Below are 13754 nucleotides of genomic sequence, written 5' to 3'. Positions count from 1 at the left end.
ACATTCATCCGGTTCCCTTTTGCAGGACTGCCATAGGAGCCTGTGTCGTTGCCCGAATCTTGACTCGTGATAAGATTGGGTTTGCCTGTCGCGAGTCTTGCTGCTGCAATTTCGGGTATTCACCCCGCCACCACTTCCTCGACTTTCGCCTTCTTCCAACGTGATGAGCGTCATGTACGCTCTGGACGATCGCACACATACCGCACCGCCTCCCCCGCCGCCGCTCTCAATGGATCGTATTCCACCCCCCTCCTCCTCATACCCCACTCCGGGCTCTGCAGGCGTCGCGTCTGCCGGCGGGTTACCGCCGTCGAGCCATCTAGCGCCGCTCTCCACCGTTCATGAAAATCGCATTTGGTCTTTGCAGGTGGTTCAGCAGCCGGTTCGCGCCCGGATGTGTGGCTTCGGCGACAAGGTTGGTCTTGCACTGCTCTTGTTCCCGCCTTTCCTATAGGTAGCTGACTGTAGCTCAGGATCGCCGGCCAATTACACCTCCTCCCTGCATTCGCCTGGTTGTCCGAGATGCTCAGACTGAAAAGGAGATTGACATTAAGTATGACGGCATCAAATATCGCTCTGCCGAGGAATGGTGCTGACCGGCCACTCTAGTGAGATCGATACGTCCTTTTACGTGCTCATGGTCGACCTGTGGAACGCGGAGGGGACCAGCGAGGTAAACCTCGTCAAGCACTCCGCCACTTCTCCCTCGATATCGACGGCCATGTCCTCCTCATACCCCCCTCCGCCGCATAGTGTCTCGCCTTCCTACCCGCCCTACGCGCAGAATGCCTACGGCCAGCCTGTTGGATACCCTCAGATGAACAATTACTACGGTGGCAACCCCCAACTACAGTACCAGAACCCGTATGGAGCGAATCCACAAGCACCCTATTATCAGCCTTACTATGCCGGCGGCCACATGCCGCAGGCCAATATTTCCCCGGCGCAGCCTGTGGCCTCTGGCCCTGGCGGCATGTTCACGCGGAACCTCATCGGCAGTCTCAGCGCCAGCGCGTTCCGCTTGACCGACCCGGAAAACAAGATCGGAGTGTGGTTTATCCTGCAGGACCTGAGTGTCCGCACAGAGGGCTCGTTCCGGTGAGTGCAGTTCTCTGAGCTGGTCGCGTTTGGTGATGTACTGATTTATTCCTGCAGTCTGAAAATGAGCTTTGTGAATGTGGGCAGCCAGTCCGGCGATTCCCCCAACGGGGTATCTGTGATCAACCACGGCTCTGCGCCAGTGTTGGCCTCTGTGTTCTCGGAGCCATTCCACGTGTTTTCGGCCAAGAAGTTCCCCGGTGTCATTGAGAGCACACCGCTGAGCAAATGCTTTGCCCTCCAAGGGATTAAGATTCCCATCCGCAAGGACGGAGTGAAGGGATCTCGCGGGCGCCACAGCGACGGAGACGACGCCGGGGATGATTACGACTAAACCAGGGTTATTTGCTAATTCGGGATACCAATGGGCGATGTTTTGTGTTTTTGGTTACTTTTTGCTTTCACGTTCTTATATATATACGGGTCAGGTTGGACGCGGGGTTTGGTTCTGCGGTGTTGGTGATGGGCTCTTTCAAACAGGATGGGGGTGTATTGTTACTATCTGGGCCGGTGTCACAGGGTTCTTCGGGTTCTCCTGAATCTTCTTTCTTCTTGCTACGTGATCTGCGATTAATGCTGCCTTGCTTTCGATTCGTGTGACTTGCTTTATATGAAGTGATGGTTTCGCGCCTGGTTCTACGGTCCCACGCACAACGGTTAGAGGCGAAAATGATCTCATCTTATGGGGGACTGTACTGTATTGCATTACCCTAGGAGAATGTATGAATGATAGCCTGATCACAGTAATCCATTGCTTTTGTGCTCTGTTCGCAATTCCATCAACTCCGACTAGGTTAAAGTTCTGTCCGGACAAGCGCAGAGACTCGACTAGAACTCGACCGGACGAACCATCGTTCAACCGAGACCAGGTCGCCTCTTCCAGCTCGTATTGACTGTGGCGGTGCGCAACGTCGACGATGACGTCGATCGGCCAGGTGCTTCCATGGGAGAAGTGGCGGGCGTCGGAAAAAGGCCGCTTCGAAGCTCTGGCATTTTCAGCAGAAAACCTTCGCAAGGGGTGATGCAGGGTTTGGAGTAAGTAAGATCGGGCTTGTCCGACCGACCAAAAAAAAGAGCGAGAGAGTAAGTCAGAATTGGGGCATCGGATTTTCGGGTTCCGGGACCCTGACTAGTGACTACTTACTTTGTCCATAGCAAACTGCTAGTTTACTGGACGGACCTTGTTTTTCCCTAAACTTCTGACATTGATTGGAGATGATCGTCGTTCTATAATTAAACGGTCGCCAACGGGGGCCCATCAACCTTTTCGCTTCCTTCTACTTTGTTTCTTTCCCTTGCCGTGTCTCGGAGCAACAACTGAGACAGGTCGTTTAAACCGGCACGTCATGAGCTCATGGATTCCCCAGTTTTTTTCCTTCAATTGAGCCACTCTGCATGGCTGGTGAGGGTCATCGTCTCCATGCGGTTTCACTTTAGTGCACTGAACTAGGAGATAGTAAGTGGGAGCCCTCTTCTGATAGGTTTAGGGTCTGTTATTCTCTGACGGCTCGTGCCGCTTCTTCCTTGCGGTTTTTGGGCTGTGTGGCAGGGTTGGGTTGGGGATGGATTGCTGGAGGCGATGTTTGTTGCTATCCATAGTGCACCGTAGTGCCTTCGTTGTGTTTCTTGTGATGGAGAGAGAGGGCCCTTGCTCGACTGGCCATTCTGATTCCTTTCCCACTCACTCCACTTAGTTTCTCTAATAGTAACCGGTTGACCTCATAGTCTGTTCATCGTAGGATATAAATACGGCTTTGAGATCCTGCTTTGGTTTTTTCTTTTCCCTTCAGTACTACTCCAAAGACATTCGTTCTCAACCACTTGATTGATAACTTTCATACCAAACCATCTACTTCTCCTCTCTAATCACTTATCATCTTTAATCAACTACTACCACCATCAAAATGAAGTTCACCCTCGCTTCCACCCTCCTCCCCCTCCTGGCCGCCGCTGCCCCCGCCCAGCAGCGCGACTCCAACTCTTCTACTCCCTCTACCTTCGGCATCATGTCCGCCCGCTCTGGCTCCCCCATCCACCTCCTCCCCTTGAACGCCAACAGCGGTGGTTTCTACCTGGGCGGAAACACCTCTTCTTACTGCCCCATCTCTTCCGGCTGCCCTGCCGGTACTGAGACCGTTTTTGCTGGTGATGGCTCTGCTTTGGTAAGCCCACACCCGTCCCATCACCATACATAGTAGTAAAGATTCATATACTAATGAAATAATGAAATAAACAGGACGTCGAAGTCCCCGGCGGCCAGCAAGTCTACGTCGCCCCCAGCGGTGCCCTGACCTTCACCGTCCCTCACTCGGCCTACATCCCCGCTGGCTCTTCCACCGGCCCCTTCAAGTACACCCCCGGCAAGCCCTTCGGCACCTGGACTTTCACCGGTGCCGGTGCTACGGGCTTCATGGCTTGCCCTGACGAGGGTAACAAGTGGCAGGTGTTTGCTGCTACTAAGAATGCTACCGTGCCCAGTGGCAATGTTGCTGATTGCTTGGGCTTTGATGCCCTGGCTGTTGCTACTAATGGTTCCGTTGCTGCTTGGGAGTATATCTAAGCTGGTAGTAGTACTTTCTGGTAGTGGTAGTGTGCTAGTGTGGGGTAGAAGGGGGGATGGGGTATATAGTTGTGGTGATGTGTATATAGAGTGAAATAGTAGGGTTTGTGGTTGTGGTTTGTGTTTATTAATGGTTGTTTTGTATATGTATGTATGTTAATGTCTTTTAATGATTCGTTGATGTTGTGATTGATCGGGTTTATTGTAATATCTGTTCAAATTATTTGATGGGAGTAGTTTTATTATGATATTGTTAGTCATAACAGTGTCATGCGTTCTATAGTATAGTACGAAGTATAAGTGTAGAGAGCTTATGGGTATGGTAGTATGGTTAATTCCTCCATATCCGCACCGCCTTGTCCTTACCCCCACTTCCCACCTTCTGTCCATCCGGACTCCAATCTACCGCAAACACCTCATCCTTGTGGCCCGGCAGATCCTCTTGCAACTTGCCTGTCCGTACATTCCATACTTTCAGTGTCGTGTCCTTGGACGACGAGACTAGCAGCCGGGAATCAGCCGAGAAGCAGCACTGGTACACGGCGCCCACGTGGCCGCGGAGTGTCGTGATGAATCTATGGTTTATTAGTATTTGTATATCATTTTCGAGGCTGTGGTAAACTCACTTTCCGTCACGCGCGTTCCATAGCTTAACGTGGTTGTCGAATCCCGCCGACGCAATGTACGCCATGTCCGGCGAGAACGTCACATGGTTCACCTCCTTCTGGTGTCCCAGCAGTCGCGCAACGGGCTTGCTGGAATTCCCAGGTTCCCACAGGTACATGGTGAAGTCGTCACTCGCTGACACAAGCTTCTCGACAATCTTGTTGTTGATGGTCGCCGCCTGCTCGAACCGCTGCTTGGCTGCCGCGACCTTCTCGGCATCCGCCTGCGGCACCTTGCCGGTGTGGTCGTGGTAGGCAGTGCGGAGGACAAAGTCGGTAGACAGGGCCAAGTGGTTAACGCGGTGGGCGTGCGCTGAAAGGGTCTGGATCAGGGTGCCGTTCTGAGCATTCCACACCTTGATAGTCTTGTCGTGAGATGCAGTGTAGATATTTCCGGTTCCGCCCCAGCGGACGCAGGTCACCGAGCCCTTGTGCCCGGTGAGGACGGTGTCGATGCGCTTCGAGACCACGTCCCATATGCGGACCGTCGAGTCCTTGGATGCGGACGCCAGGCGCGGCCGGCCGGGCTGCTGGAGATGGTATGGCTCCCAGGCCAGACTGGTGATCCATTTGGCGTGTCCCTTCAAGGGCGCGCCCAATGGGGTGCCCTTCTTTGCGTCCCAGAAGCGCACAGTGTTGTCCATGCTTCCCGTCGCAATCATGGCGCCGTTAGGCGAGTAGCTGACCGCCAGCACCCAGCTGGTATGTCCCTTCAAGGTGTGCAGAGGCGTTCCAGTATCGCAATCCCAGACGCGAGCTGTGGAGTCACCGCTGCCGGTGACCATTGTGGATGAGTTGACAGGGGAGAAGCTGGTCGCAAGAATTGCCTCGCCGTGTCCGGCGATCGAGGCGGAGCATCGCGAGACGGCCTTGACGCGGAACACAGCCTGGGGAGTGAAGTAAAGATGTACAGTATCTTCGGTCGTCTTCAAGCCGGGCTTCAAAAGGGAGTGATACAGGTCGGAGAGGATATCGATTGTCTGGTCGTTCTTGTCTTTGCCATCGGATTGGTATGTAAACCGGTACGGTACTCGCTCATCTTCTTCCTGCGGCGCAAAAAAACAATTAGTCTCTGTATATGTTGAACAATGCCTCGCAGCATACCTACATTGCCTTGTAACGTATTCAACAGAGTCTCGAGATTCTTCACACTGGCATCAGCGACTGGAACGGACACCGCCGGCCCGGTCGCAGATCCCGTCGCCTGGTCGAAGAATTGCACACGAATGCTACCCAAATTCTCTGGGATACTCTGGATCTCCTGCTGCTGACGGGCCCGCTCAGCGGTCTCCGTCCTCTGACGCTTCGACGGGGGAGGTAGAAGAGTCGCCATTGTGCCGCTCTTTGTTGGATGGTTTTTGTCGTTGAAGATTTTCGCCGAAAAAAAGATAAAAGATAGCCGTCGCTATCGCGGGGAGTCTATCGCCGCTAGTCCGCTTTCGGACGGCAGCTCTACTATATCCTGCCTCATTCTCTCCTATATCCTGCTGCTCTTTTCCTGACCACCAATACGCAAAATGTCGGCTTCATTTGTTCGGAGTTCGTCTATTGGAGCTGCTAGCTCTGTTGCTCCCTTTTCCAGAACCAGCACATTCCCCAGAACTACGCCGAGGCCGACGACAACGGCAACAAGCGTTGCATCCCAGGACATCATCTGCGCCGTCAGTGAGTCCAGAGGCATCTCTTCCACGGTTGGCCTTGCTTTTATCAATCTAGCTACTGCAGAGGCCGTTCTGTGTCAGATATGTGATAGCCAGACGTACGTCAAAACGGTCACGAAGATCGGGGTATTCGAACCGACTGAGATACTGTTCGCAACCTCTGCCAAAGAATCCAAATTGTTCTACATCATACAAGAGAATATCCAAGATACTACGTTTACCTTTATAGATCGCAAGTTCTGGTCGGAGAGAGCTGGCCATGATTATGTAGACCGACTCGCCTTTTCCGGGGATGTGGAACCCATCAAGATCGTCCTGGGAGGGAACTATTATGCTGCTTGCTGTTTTGCTGCGGTGAGCACTACAACCGTCTGGCTGATCCGGCTAATTATTGTAGGTCATAAAGTATGTCGAGCTGGAGCTGAACAGAACCTTTACCTGTCACTCGCTTCGTATCAGGTTCGAGCCCTCTCAGGGATCCATGTCAATTGATCTATCCACCATTGTCTCCTTGGAGTTGATCCAGAATATACACAATGCGAAATCGAAGGATAGTCTCTACGGACTGCTCAATGAGACCCTGACACCTATGGGTGCAAGGCTTCTCAGAGCCAACATTCTTCAGCCTTCAACAGAAGAACCCAAGCTGCAAGCACGATACGACGCTGTCGAGGATCTGTCTACTAAGGAAGACATGTTTATCTCGGTGAGACAAGGTTCGCCTATAATCCCGCTATATACGACTTAGTCTAACCATATCAAACGTAGCTCTCAAGGGCTTTGTTGATGCGGACAAGGTCCTTACTTCTGTACGTGGGTTCGATCATTTCTGATAGCTTAACTGACGATCCAGCTTATTCTTGTGCCCAACAAACGTGCCTTCCAATATGTTGAGCAGTCCGTCAACAATGTTATAATGGTCAAGACATATGTTGGGGCAATCAAGTCGGTTTACAAGGCACTTACGGCAGCTGAGAGCAGTCTTTTAACAACCATAAGAGAAGTAAGCGTATGCTGGTGCTGTCATAATGTAGCTGATGAATATACAGCTATGTGCCCCGGCAGGCCACCGGGCTGTCCAGCAGATGATTGAAGAAACCCTCAACGAGCATGTCACCTACCAGACACGTCCACTTGATCTCAGGAACCAACGCATCTACTGTGTCCGGGTAAGTCCCTCGTGCAAGTTCCTCTGCAAGCTTGACATAGTTTCTCTAGGCTGGTGTGAACAGCCTTCTCGACGTCGCTCGACAGACATACAAAGAAGCTAATACAGATGCCGCGGATCTGGTAGCAGAGCTAGCAGGTCTGTACATTGATTTAGAGGCTGCTCATATCTAACTTTTGTAGAAGCGCACAGTATAGCCCTTGACCTTAAGTTCGACAGAGCTCGCCAATACTACATTAGTCTCCCAGCTACAGCAATCGAATCCTTGCCAGATGTCTTCATCAACGTCTATCGCAGAAAGAACCGTATAGAGTGTCAGACACTCGATCTCGTCAAGCTCAATCAGAAGATCACAGATGCACACAATGAAGTCATCAACATGAGCGACGAAACCGTGCAGGAATTGATCCACGACATCTGCTCAGAGATCTCAGGACTCTTCAAAATAAGCGAAGCTATTGCCATGCTTGACATGCTAGCAGCATTTGCCCAATTAGCAACATCGCACGACTACATCCGGCCTGAATTGACAGACACTCTCGCAATCAAATCCGGACGTCATCCGATCCGCGAGAAGATACACACGAAGAAATTCATTCCCAATGACGCCTACGCAACACAACAATCTCGCTTCCAGATCATCACAGGCTGCAACATGAGCGGAAAATCCACCTACATCCGCGCCCTAGCGCTGATGAGCGTAATGGCACAAATAGGCTGTTTCATCCCAGCAGAATACGCATCATTCCCCATCGTCCACCAACTATTCGCACGAGTTTCCACATCCGACGACCTCGAAGCAAACGTATCAACTTTCGCTGCCGAAATGCGCGAAATGGCTTTCATCCTCCGCAACATCGAACCGCGCAGCATGGTCATCGTCGACGAACTAGGTCGCGGCACCAGCACAACAGACGGCCTCGCCATAGCAATCGCCATCGCGGAAGCCCTCGTAGAAAGCCACGCATTAGTCTGGTTCGTGACCCATTTCCGGGATCTCGCACTGATAATGGGCGAGCGCAATGGCGTTGTGAGCCTCCATCTCGCAGCCGAGGTATCCCCCGATGCTTCAAAGATGACCATGCTCTACAAGATAGCCGAAGGCCCCGATACGAACCAATTCTACGGCCTCGCCCTAGCAAAACTCGTAGATCTCCCCCCAGGTGTCCTCGAAACCGCCCAGCAGGTATCAGAGAAACTCAACCAGCTCGCTAAACGCCGACACAGCAAGTCCAAAGCCCTGGCAGTGACTCGTAGACGGAATCTGATCCTCTCTCTGAAAGAACAACTCCTTCTAGTCCGCAACGGAACTATGGAAGGCGAGACCCTTCGGAAATGGTTGAAGCGACTGCAGGATGACTTCGCCTTGAGTATGGCTGCTATCGACGAGGATGCGGCCTGTGCCAGCGATGAAGATGCACCGGTACCCAGGGGAGTCTATGAGGACACTAGTTCTACCGGGAACCTTCTTTTCGATGATGAGTACCTTGAGGTCCATCACAGCTCTGAACTGGGAGAGCCCTTTGCGCAGACTGCCGGAGATCACCTCGACATTTCTGAGTCAGAGGACCCGCTCAATGAATCCAGTTACTGTATATCACGACCATTCGCTCCTCCCTTGGACGTCTCTGAAGGGGATATAGATGGGCTTGCCGCATCACCTTCTCAGCATGACGGAGATGATTCTACAACTGACGAGCAGGATACCGCTTCCTCCATGGATGAAGACTCCTGACCGGCTCATCCCCATCAAACAAAGTATGACTCTAACAGTATTGTATTGCATTTGTTTGTTTACATCCCCATATTTCCAACCTCAGACTGAAATGTACCTATCTCCACCCGCCCCCTGCATCAACGGAAAGGAAATAAGAAAAAGAAACCATCCCACTAGCTTTTATTTACCTCACTTAAGCAACTCTAGAAGTAAAAGACCATTTTCGCTCAAATACAAGCTGAACAAGCAACGACATCATCAACAAACGTAGGACCCAGAACCGACGATGCATAGACACAACCCCACATCATATGTGTGAGGCGAGAGAAAAGAAAATAAAGAGATAAAAAACAGTACAGTGGTGTGGTATGCATCGTCATAATCAGCCGAAGTGGAACAGAGTCTGCTTCCCCTTCTTGTTCTTGCCCTTCTTGCCTCCGGCAGGGAACTCGGGGAAGTCCTCCTCTGCATTGGACGAGCTAGCACCGGCGTCGTTCCGAGAAGCCCAGGCGTTCGCGGTTGGCTTGTTACGATCTTCCCAGCGGACGGTGCCGCGAGTAAGACCTGCCATGAGGACGTTGGGCTTGGGAGCAGCAGGGAGAGCAGGGAAGGCTTCGGAGCTGGTGGCGTTGACTGGGCGGGCCGGGGCGCGCGAGGCGGAGCGGGAAGAGGCGGCGCTGCTGAAGGCAGAGGTAGGAGCTGAGGGAGCTGCAGCGGCAGCGGCGCCCCAGGGGGTAGTGGCGGCGGGCTTGGAGGTTCGGGGGGTAGAGCGGGCGGTGGTCGAGGAGAGAGGAGGGAAGGGGTTGGCGGCGGAGGAAGAGGTGGATGAAGAAGGCATGGCGCCGCTTCTGCCGACGTAGGAACGGGAGGACTGGGCCGTTGAGGATTTGAGGCGCAGGACACGCTTTCCGCCCACTCCGCTGCCGTTCACGGTTCCTGGGGACATGCCGGGAAGCATACCGCCGGGGCCAGGCAGAGCTGGGTAGTCTTCGTTGATGGCACGCCAGTCGTTCCAGGCTTTGAGGAGCGCGTTGCGCTTGCCTTCGTCTTCGTAAATCTCCGCGAGCTCTTTGATTAGTTTGCCCAATTCGGTGCTGGAGGTATCGAAGAGTGAGAAGAAGGCGTCGATGAGTTCGGTGGCGGAAATGGAGGAGGTGCGGTAGCTGGAAACCCGGGCACGGAATTCCTTGAGCTTGTTCTGGTCGTTGCCTAGGAGGTTCGAGGCTCTTTCAACGACGGCTGCATGGCGGAGACGGCGGGCTTTCTCTTGAGGAGTAACGGAGGCCGAGTCTGCGCTGAGATTGAGGTTCTCCATCTCGGCGACTGGAGTGGATGCGGGAGGGGTCTGGGCGGGCGTAGGACGAGCCGGAGCACGCACAGGCTGAGTGTCGTTGCGTGTTAGTTGGCCGCCGAAGCTGCGGGTCGAAACGGATTGGGCACTCTGAATGGCCATTTGGCGTTGATAAGCAACCTCGTCTCTTCTCAAGGGCTGAGCGCTGGAGACAGGCAGAGGCTCCGCGTTGGGATCGCGTCCACGACCAGCACCCCGACGCTGGCGTTGAGGTTGGTAAGGAGTTCTGTAATCGAAGGTTGACAAGTCAACGGTGCGAGCGTCGCGTCTGGCGTCCTTAGAAAGACCGTTGGGATGACACTCCAGTTGATGTGCCTTGAGATCCATCTGGGACTCGAAGACAACGAACTTCTTCTCGAGACACTCGCGGTCGAGGCAGAGGAAGTGGTCTTTCTGGAAGTGGTCTTCGAGAGCGTTGTAGTCGATGTAGTACTGTTGTTGGCGGCCGCCGGAGCGACGGTCACAAATGTGGCATCTTTCGTGACGGTCACGACAATGTGCGTATAATTCGTCATCGCCATAAAACCGTTGCCGGCAGAAACCACACTCAGGATGACCTCTGAATCCACTCTGGTCTATGGCACCAGGCACGTCATCTCCATGCTTCTCGTGCTTGCGCAACTCTGCATTGGTGAAGAGCTCATGTTCGTGCGTGAACACTTTCTTATTCCGCGTGCAAAGATCACTACAACATTGAAGTTAGTATGCGCCTACACAACTCATCACATCTAACAGTAAGAGGAACTTACCACATCACCCTGCCATGCTTGCTTTTGACGTGACGATGCAGGTCAGGCCATCCCAAGCAAGCTACATCACAACCTCTATCCGGGCAATTGTACCGCAACAACAGTACTGTGTCTTCGAAGATGTCGTTGTTCTCGTACTTGATCCCTAGGTTTTCGTCCATCTGCGAGAAATCGGAGTCTTTGAAGTCCTCATAGCGCTTGGCATGGTCATCCGTGAAGATAACATAGCTGGATTCCGTCTAGTCCAAAGCGAATGTCAGCGCAAAGCCATGACCAAGACAAATAACGATGACCAAACGAATCACATACTCGACAATGAGCACAAGCTTTATTCTTATACAAGGCCCTCAATCTCAGCGCACAAATATGACAAGTCCGGTGATTACACGGCGAGACCGAGGTGTGGTCGACCTTCGAAGCACAAATGAAGCAGATTTCGCCGTCATCGTCATCATCAGACTCTTCTGTCGTGACAGGCTGCTTCCCCTTGCCTTCTGATACTGTCTGAACATTCGCACCACCCTGTCCACCCTCAGCAGAAGCCTCCGACTTGTTCCCCGAGCGATTCTGCTTGTCTCGGCCTCCTCCGCCGCCTCCGCGACGGGGTCCCTGGCCCCTAGATCTTGCACCCCTTCCAGCGCCATCATGAGAATGGTGATGGTGACCATCGGTTTGTCCCGGTTGGCGAGCAGCTCCAAAGCCTCCTCCGCGGCCTCGTCGACGGCCGCCCCGGCCTTGGCCTTGCGCTCCGGGAGCTTGGGCGGGCTGGGATTCGGACATTGGGAACGTGGAAAGATTGAGGGGCGGTTACTCGAAGTGATCAGCGAGGGTGATGTTTGGGGGACAGTGCCCAGAATTTGCTCTCTTAGGAGGAGAAGCGCGTCGCGCTTTGGTGAGCCTCTGCGACCAGACAGCGAATTTCGGCGGAGGGGTGATAAGCCGGCGTTGCTGTGGAGGGACCAGCTTTCACGTTACGAGCGGCGGGCAAAAAAGTTGGATCGGCGGCATGCTTAGTGAGCATCGCTGTCCAGTTTCTCTCCCCGACTTATTTAATTTTATTAATTGCGTTATGCCCGGTAGGGGGGGCACATAGGTAATTAATTTACTGGTGAATTCGATCCAGTTACTGATATGACTCATTTTGACTCATTATCGCTCATGCAACTACAAGGCAGATCATATGTGTGGCTTAGCCATGGGATGCATGCATATTACTGGCCCCTTCGGCTACAACTGTACTGGCTGCTCGTGCGATAACTGAGAATGTATCATGCAATGACGCGATGCGATGTATGTAGCCAAATCAATAAGCAAATACGATCTCTAGGTAGCAACATCCATCGCGCCTGTCCACAAGGCAGCACCAACTCCCGCTGGAGAGAAAAGCAGGTCAACACAAGGAAAGATAAGGCAATCATTCGCCAATGAGAGTAGCAACAAGTGCGGAAAAGAAATATCAATATGAGAAGCAAATAATAAAGTCTTGGAGCAAAATGAAAGAGAGTTAGCGCCTGGGTTCCAAATGCTGTGTAGTAAGCAAAAGTCGGGGAATCGTTAAGGCAACGACTTAGTCGCTGCGATTGCCTTGTCCGGAAGGCAAGAGTTCGCGTCTAGATACCAACGGTTATTCATCGGGACTATACAAATTCTGGCTGAGGATTTTGGTCATCGTGAACATGTGTATGCGATCTTGCTTGAACACGGCACGCATCGCGTCGTCACAGCGAATTTGTCGCCGGTCATTGGGATCCTGAAGATCATGTTCGTGGATGTATTGCCAAAGCCGCTTCACTGTCTGTGGTCGCGAGAGCTGGTCGAATGTCAGTATATCTTACCTAACCGAGAATGGGAATAACAGCCATACCGTCACCTCGCCGTCCAACAAAGCCGAAAGCGCCGGGGAAAGAGTAAGGGGTTTCTAGACAGCCGTTAGCACCAGTCACCTCCATTAGGAAGTGTTTGCAGCATACGTGAAACCCGCCAGACCTGTTGACCTTCTTTCCTGAGTCCGAGCCCGATTCAAGTTCCGAGTCATCCTCAGCCTTCACTTTCTTGGACGTCTTCGCTTTGGTAGGCTGCTTCTTCTTCACGGGCTGGCTTCTGCGTGTACTGGCGCCGCGGGTTTGGCGCGCACGCATGTTTTCCTCGGCCTGGAGTTTGGCTGCGAACAAGGCATCCGCATCGATATCATTGTCGGGCTTCTTCTTCTTGATAGGAGGGGTCTTGCTTGAAGTGTCCGAGCGCTCTTCACTCTCCGCTTGGCGTTTCTGCGACATGGAAGATTGAGCCGGAGAGGATGGCTCAACAGGAGTCACCGAGTCGTGGTCTTTCCCATGGCCATTGGTGGAAGCAGATGTCGCAGGTGTCTCCGATGCGGTTTGAATGCCCTTTTGTGCCGCACAGACGTCGAAGCGCTCCATGATAAGCTGCTTGATGGCAAGCTGTATGAATGAAAATAACATCAGCATTATATTTGAGGTCTACCGCCGTGAATCAAAAGAGCAAAGAGCAATATGCGACAATAATGAAAGATCGGGGGCGCAGACCTTATGCGGGGTAAGATCATAGCCGATCTCATCCTGAAGGCCGTTGCGAATAGTTTTTGAGGAGATGGTGGTCAAATCGCTTTTGGCCAGAATTGAATCAATGATCGGAATGTACTGATCGCGGGCTTCTGGGGATACTATTGCATGGGGAAAAGAAAAAGCCATGATGTCAGTTGAGAGCGATCTCGGCGTGGAGCAATCGACCGGGAACATCAGACTTCCGAACTTACGCGACATGG

At 52.7% G+C, this 13754-nt stretch overlaps 6 protein-coding genes across 6 annotated transcripts; 3 read left to right on the top strand and 3 right to left on the bottom strand.

The window, feature by feature from the left end:
• Window positions 1-172: 172 nt before the first annotated feature.
• Window positions 173-1432, top strand: AKAW2_20727A (velvet factor family protein; the record flags this gene model as incomplete). Its single annotated transcript, XM_041685472.1, has 4 exons — window positions 173-415; window positions 474-553; window positions 610-1098; window positions 1156-1432. The coding sequence occupies 4 exons, from the start codon at window positions 173-175 to the stop codon at window positions 1430-1432; spliced, it is 1089 nt and encodes a 362-aa protein (XP_041539553.1).
• A 1570-nt stretch (window positions 1433-3002) lies between these two features.
• AKAW2_20726A (putative IgE binding protein) lies at window positions 3003-3658 on the top strand (the record flags this gene model as incomplete). The annotated part of the gene is made up of 2 exons (XM_041685471.1): window positions 3003-3260; window positions 3335-3658. The coding sequence occupies 2 exons, from the start codon at window positions 3003-3005 to the stop codon at window positions 3656-3658; spliced, it is 582 nt and encodes a 193-aa protein (XP_041539552.1).
• Window positions 3659-4280: 622 nt separating this feature from the next.
• AKAW2_20725S (WD40 repeat domain-containing protein) lies at window positions 4281-5656 on the bottom strand (the record flags this gene model as incomplete). The annotated part of the gene is made up of 2 exons (XM_041685470.1): window positions 4281-5369; window positions 5432-5656. The coding sequence occupies 2 exons, from the start codon at window positions 5654-5656 to the stop codon at window positions 4281-4283; spliced, it is 1314 nt and encodes a 437-aa protein (XP_041539551.1).
• A 184-nt stretch (window positions 5657-5840) lies between these two features.
• On the top strand, window positions 5841-8887 carry MSH4 (MutS family protein MSH4; the record flags this gene model as incomplete). Its single annotated transcript, XM_041685469.1, has 7 exons — window positions 5841-6338; window positions 6382-6700; window positions 6753-6793; window positions 6838-6987; window positions 7034-7153; window positions 7203-7290; window positions 7335-8887. The coding sequence occupies 7 exons, from the start codon at window positions 5841-5843 to the stop codon at window positions 8885-8887; spliced, it is 2769 nt and encodes a 922-aa protein (XP_041539550.1).
• A 364-nt stretch (window positions 8888-9251) lies between these two features.
• On the bottom strand, window positions 9252-11749 carry AKAW2_20723S (E3 ubiquitin-protein ligase HEL2; the record flags this gene model as incomplete). The annotated part of the gene is made up of 3 exons (XM_041685467.1): window positions 9252-10905; window positions 10970-11208; window positions 11279-11749. The coding sequence occupies 3 exons, from the start codon at window positions 11747-11749 to the stop codon at window positions 9252-9254; spliced, it is 2364 nt and encodes a 787-aa protein (XP_041539549.1).
• A 1051-nt stretch (window positions 11750-12800) lies between these two features.
• Window positions 12801-13752, bottom strand: AKAW2_20722S (SWIB/MDM2 domain protein; the record flags this gene model as incomplete). The annotated part of the gene is made up of 4 exons (XM_041685466.1): window positions 12801-12887; window positions 12940-13410; window positions 13516-13652; window positions 13746-13752. 4 exons carry the CDS (start codon window positions 13750-13752, stop codon window positions 12801-12803), a joined length of 702 nt encoding a protein of 233 aa, XP_041539548.1.
• Window positions 13753-13754: the final 2 nt, after the last annotated feature.

The sequence above is a fragment of the Aspergillus luchuensis genome, chromosome 2, assembly GCF_016861625.1.
Source record: "Aspergillus luchuensis IFO 4308 DNA, chromosome 2, nearly complete sequence".
NCBI classification, from domain to species: Eukaryota; Fungi; Ascomycota; class Eurotiomycetes; order Eurotiales; family Aspergillaceae; genus Aspergillus; species Aspergillus luchuensis.
This window is presented reverse-complemented; position numbering and strand designations above follow the sequence as displayed.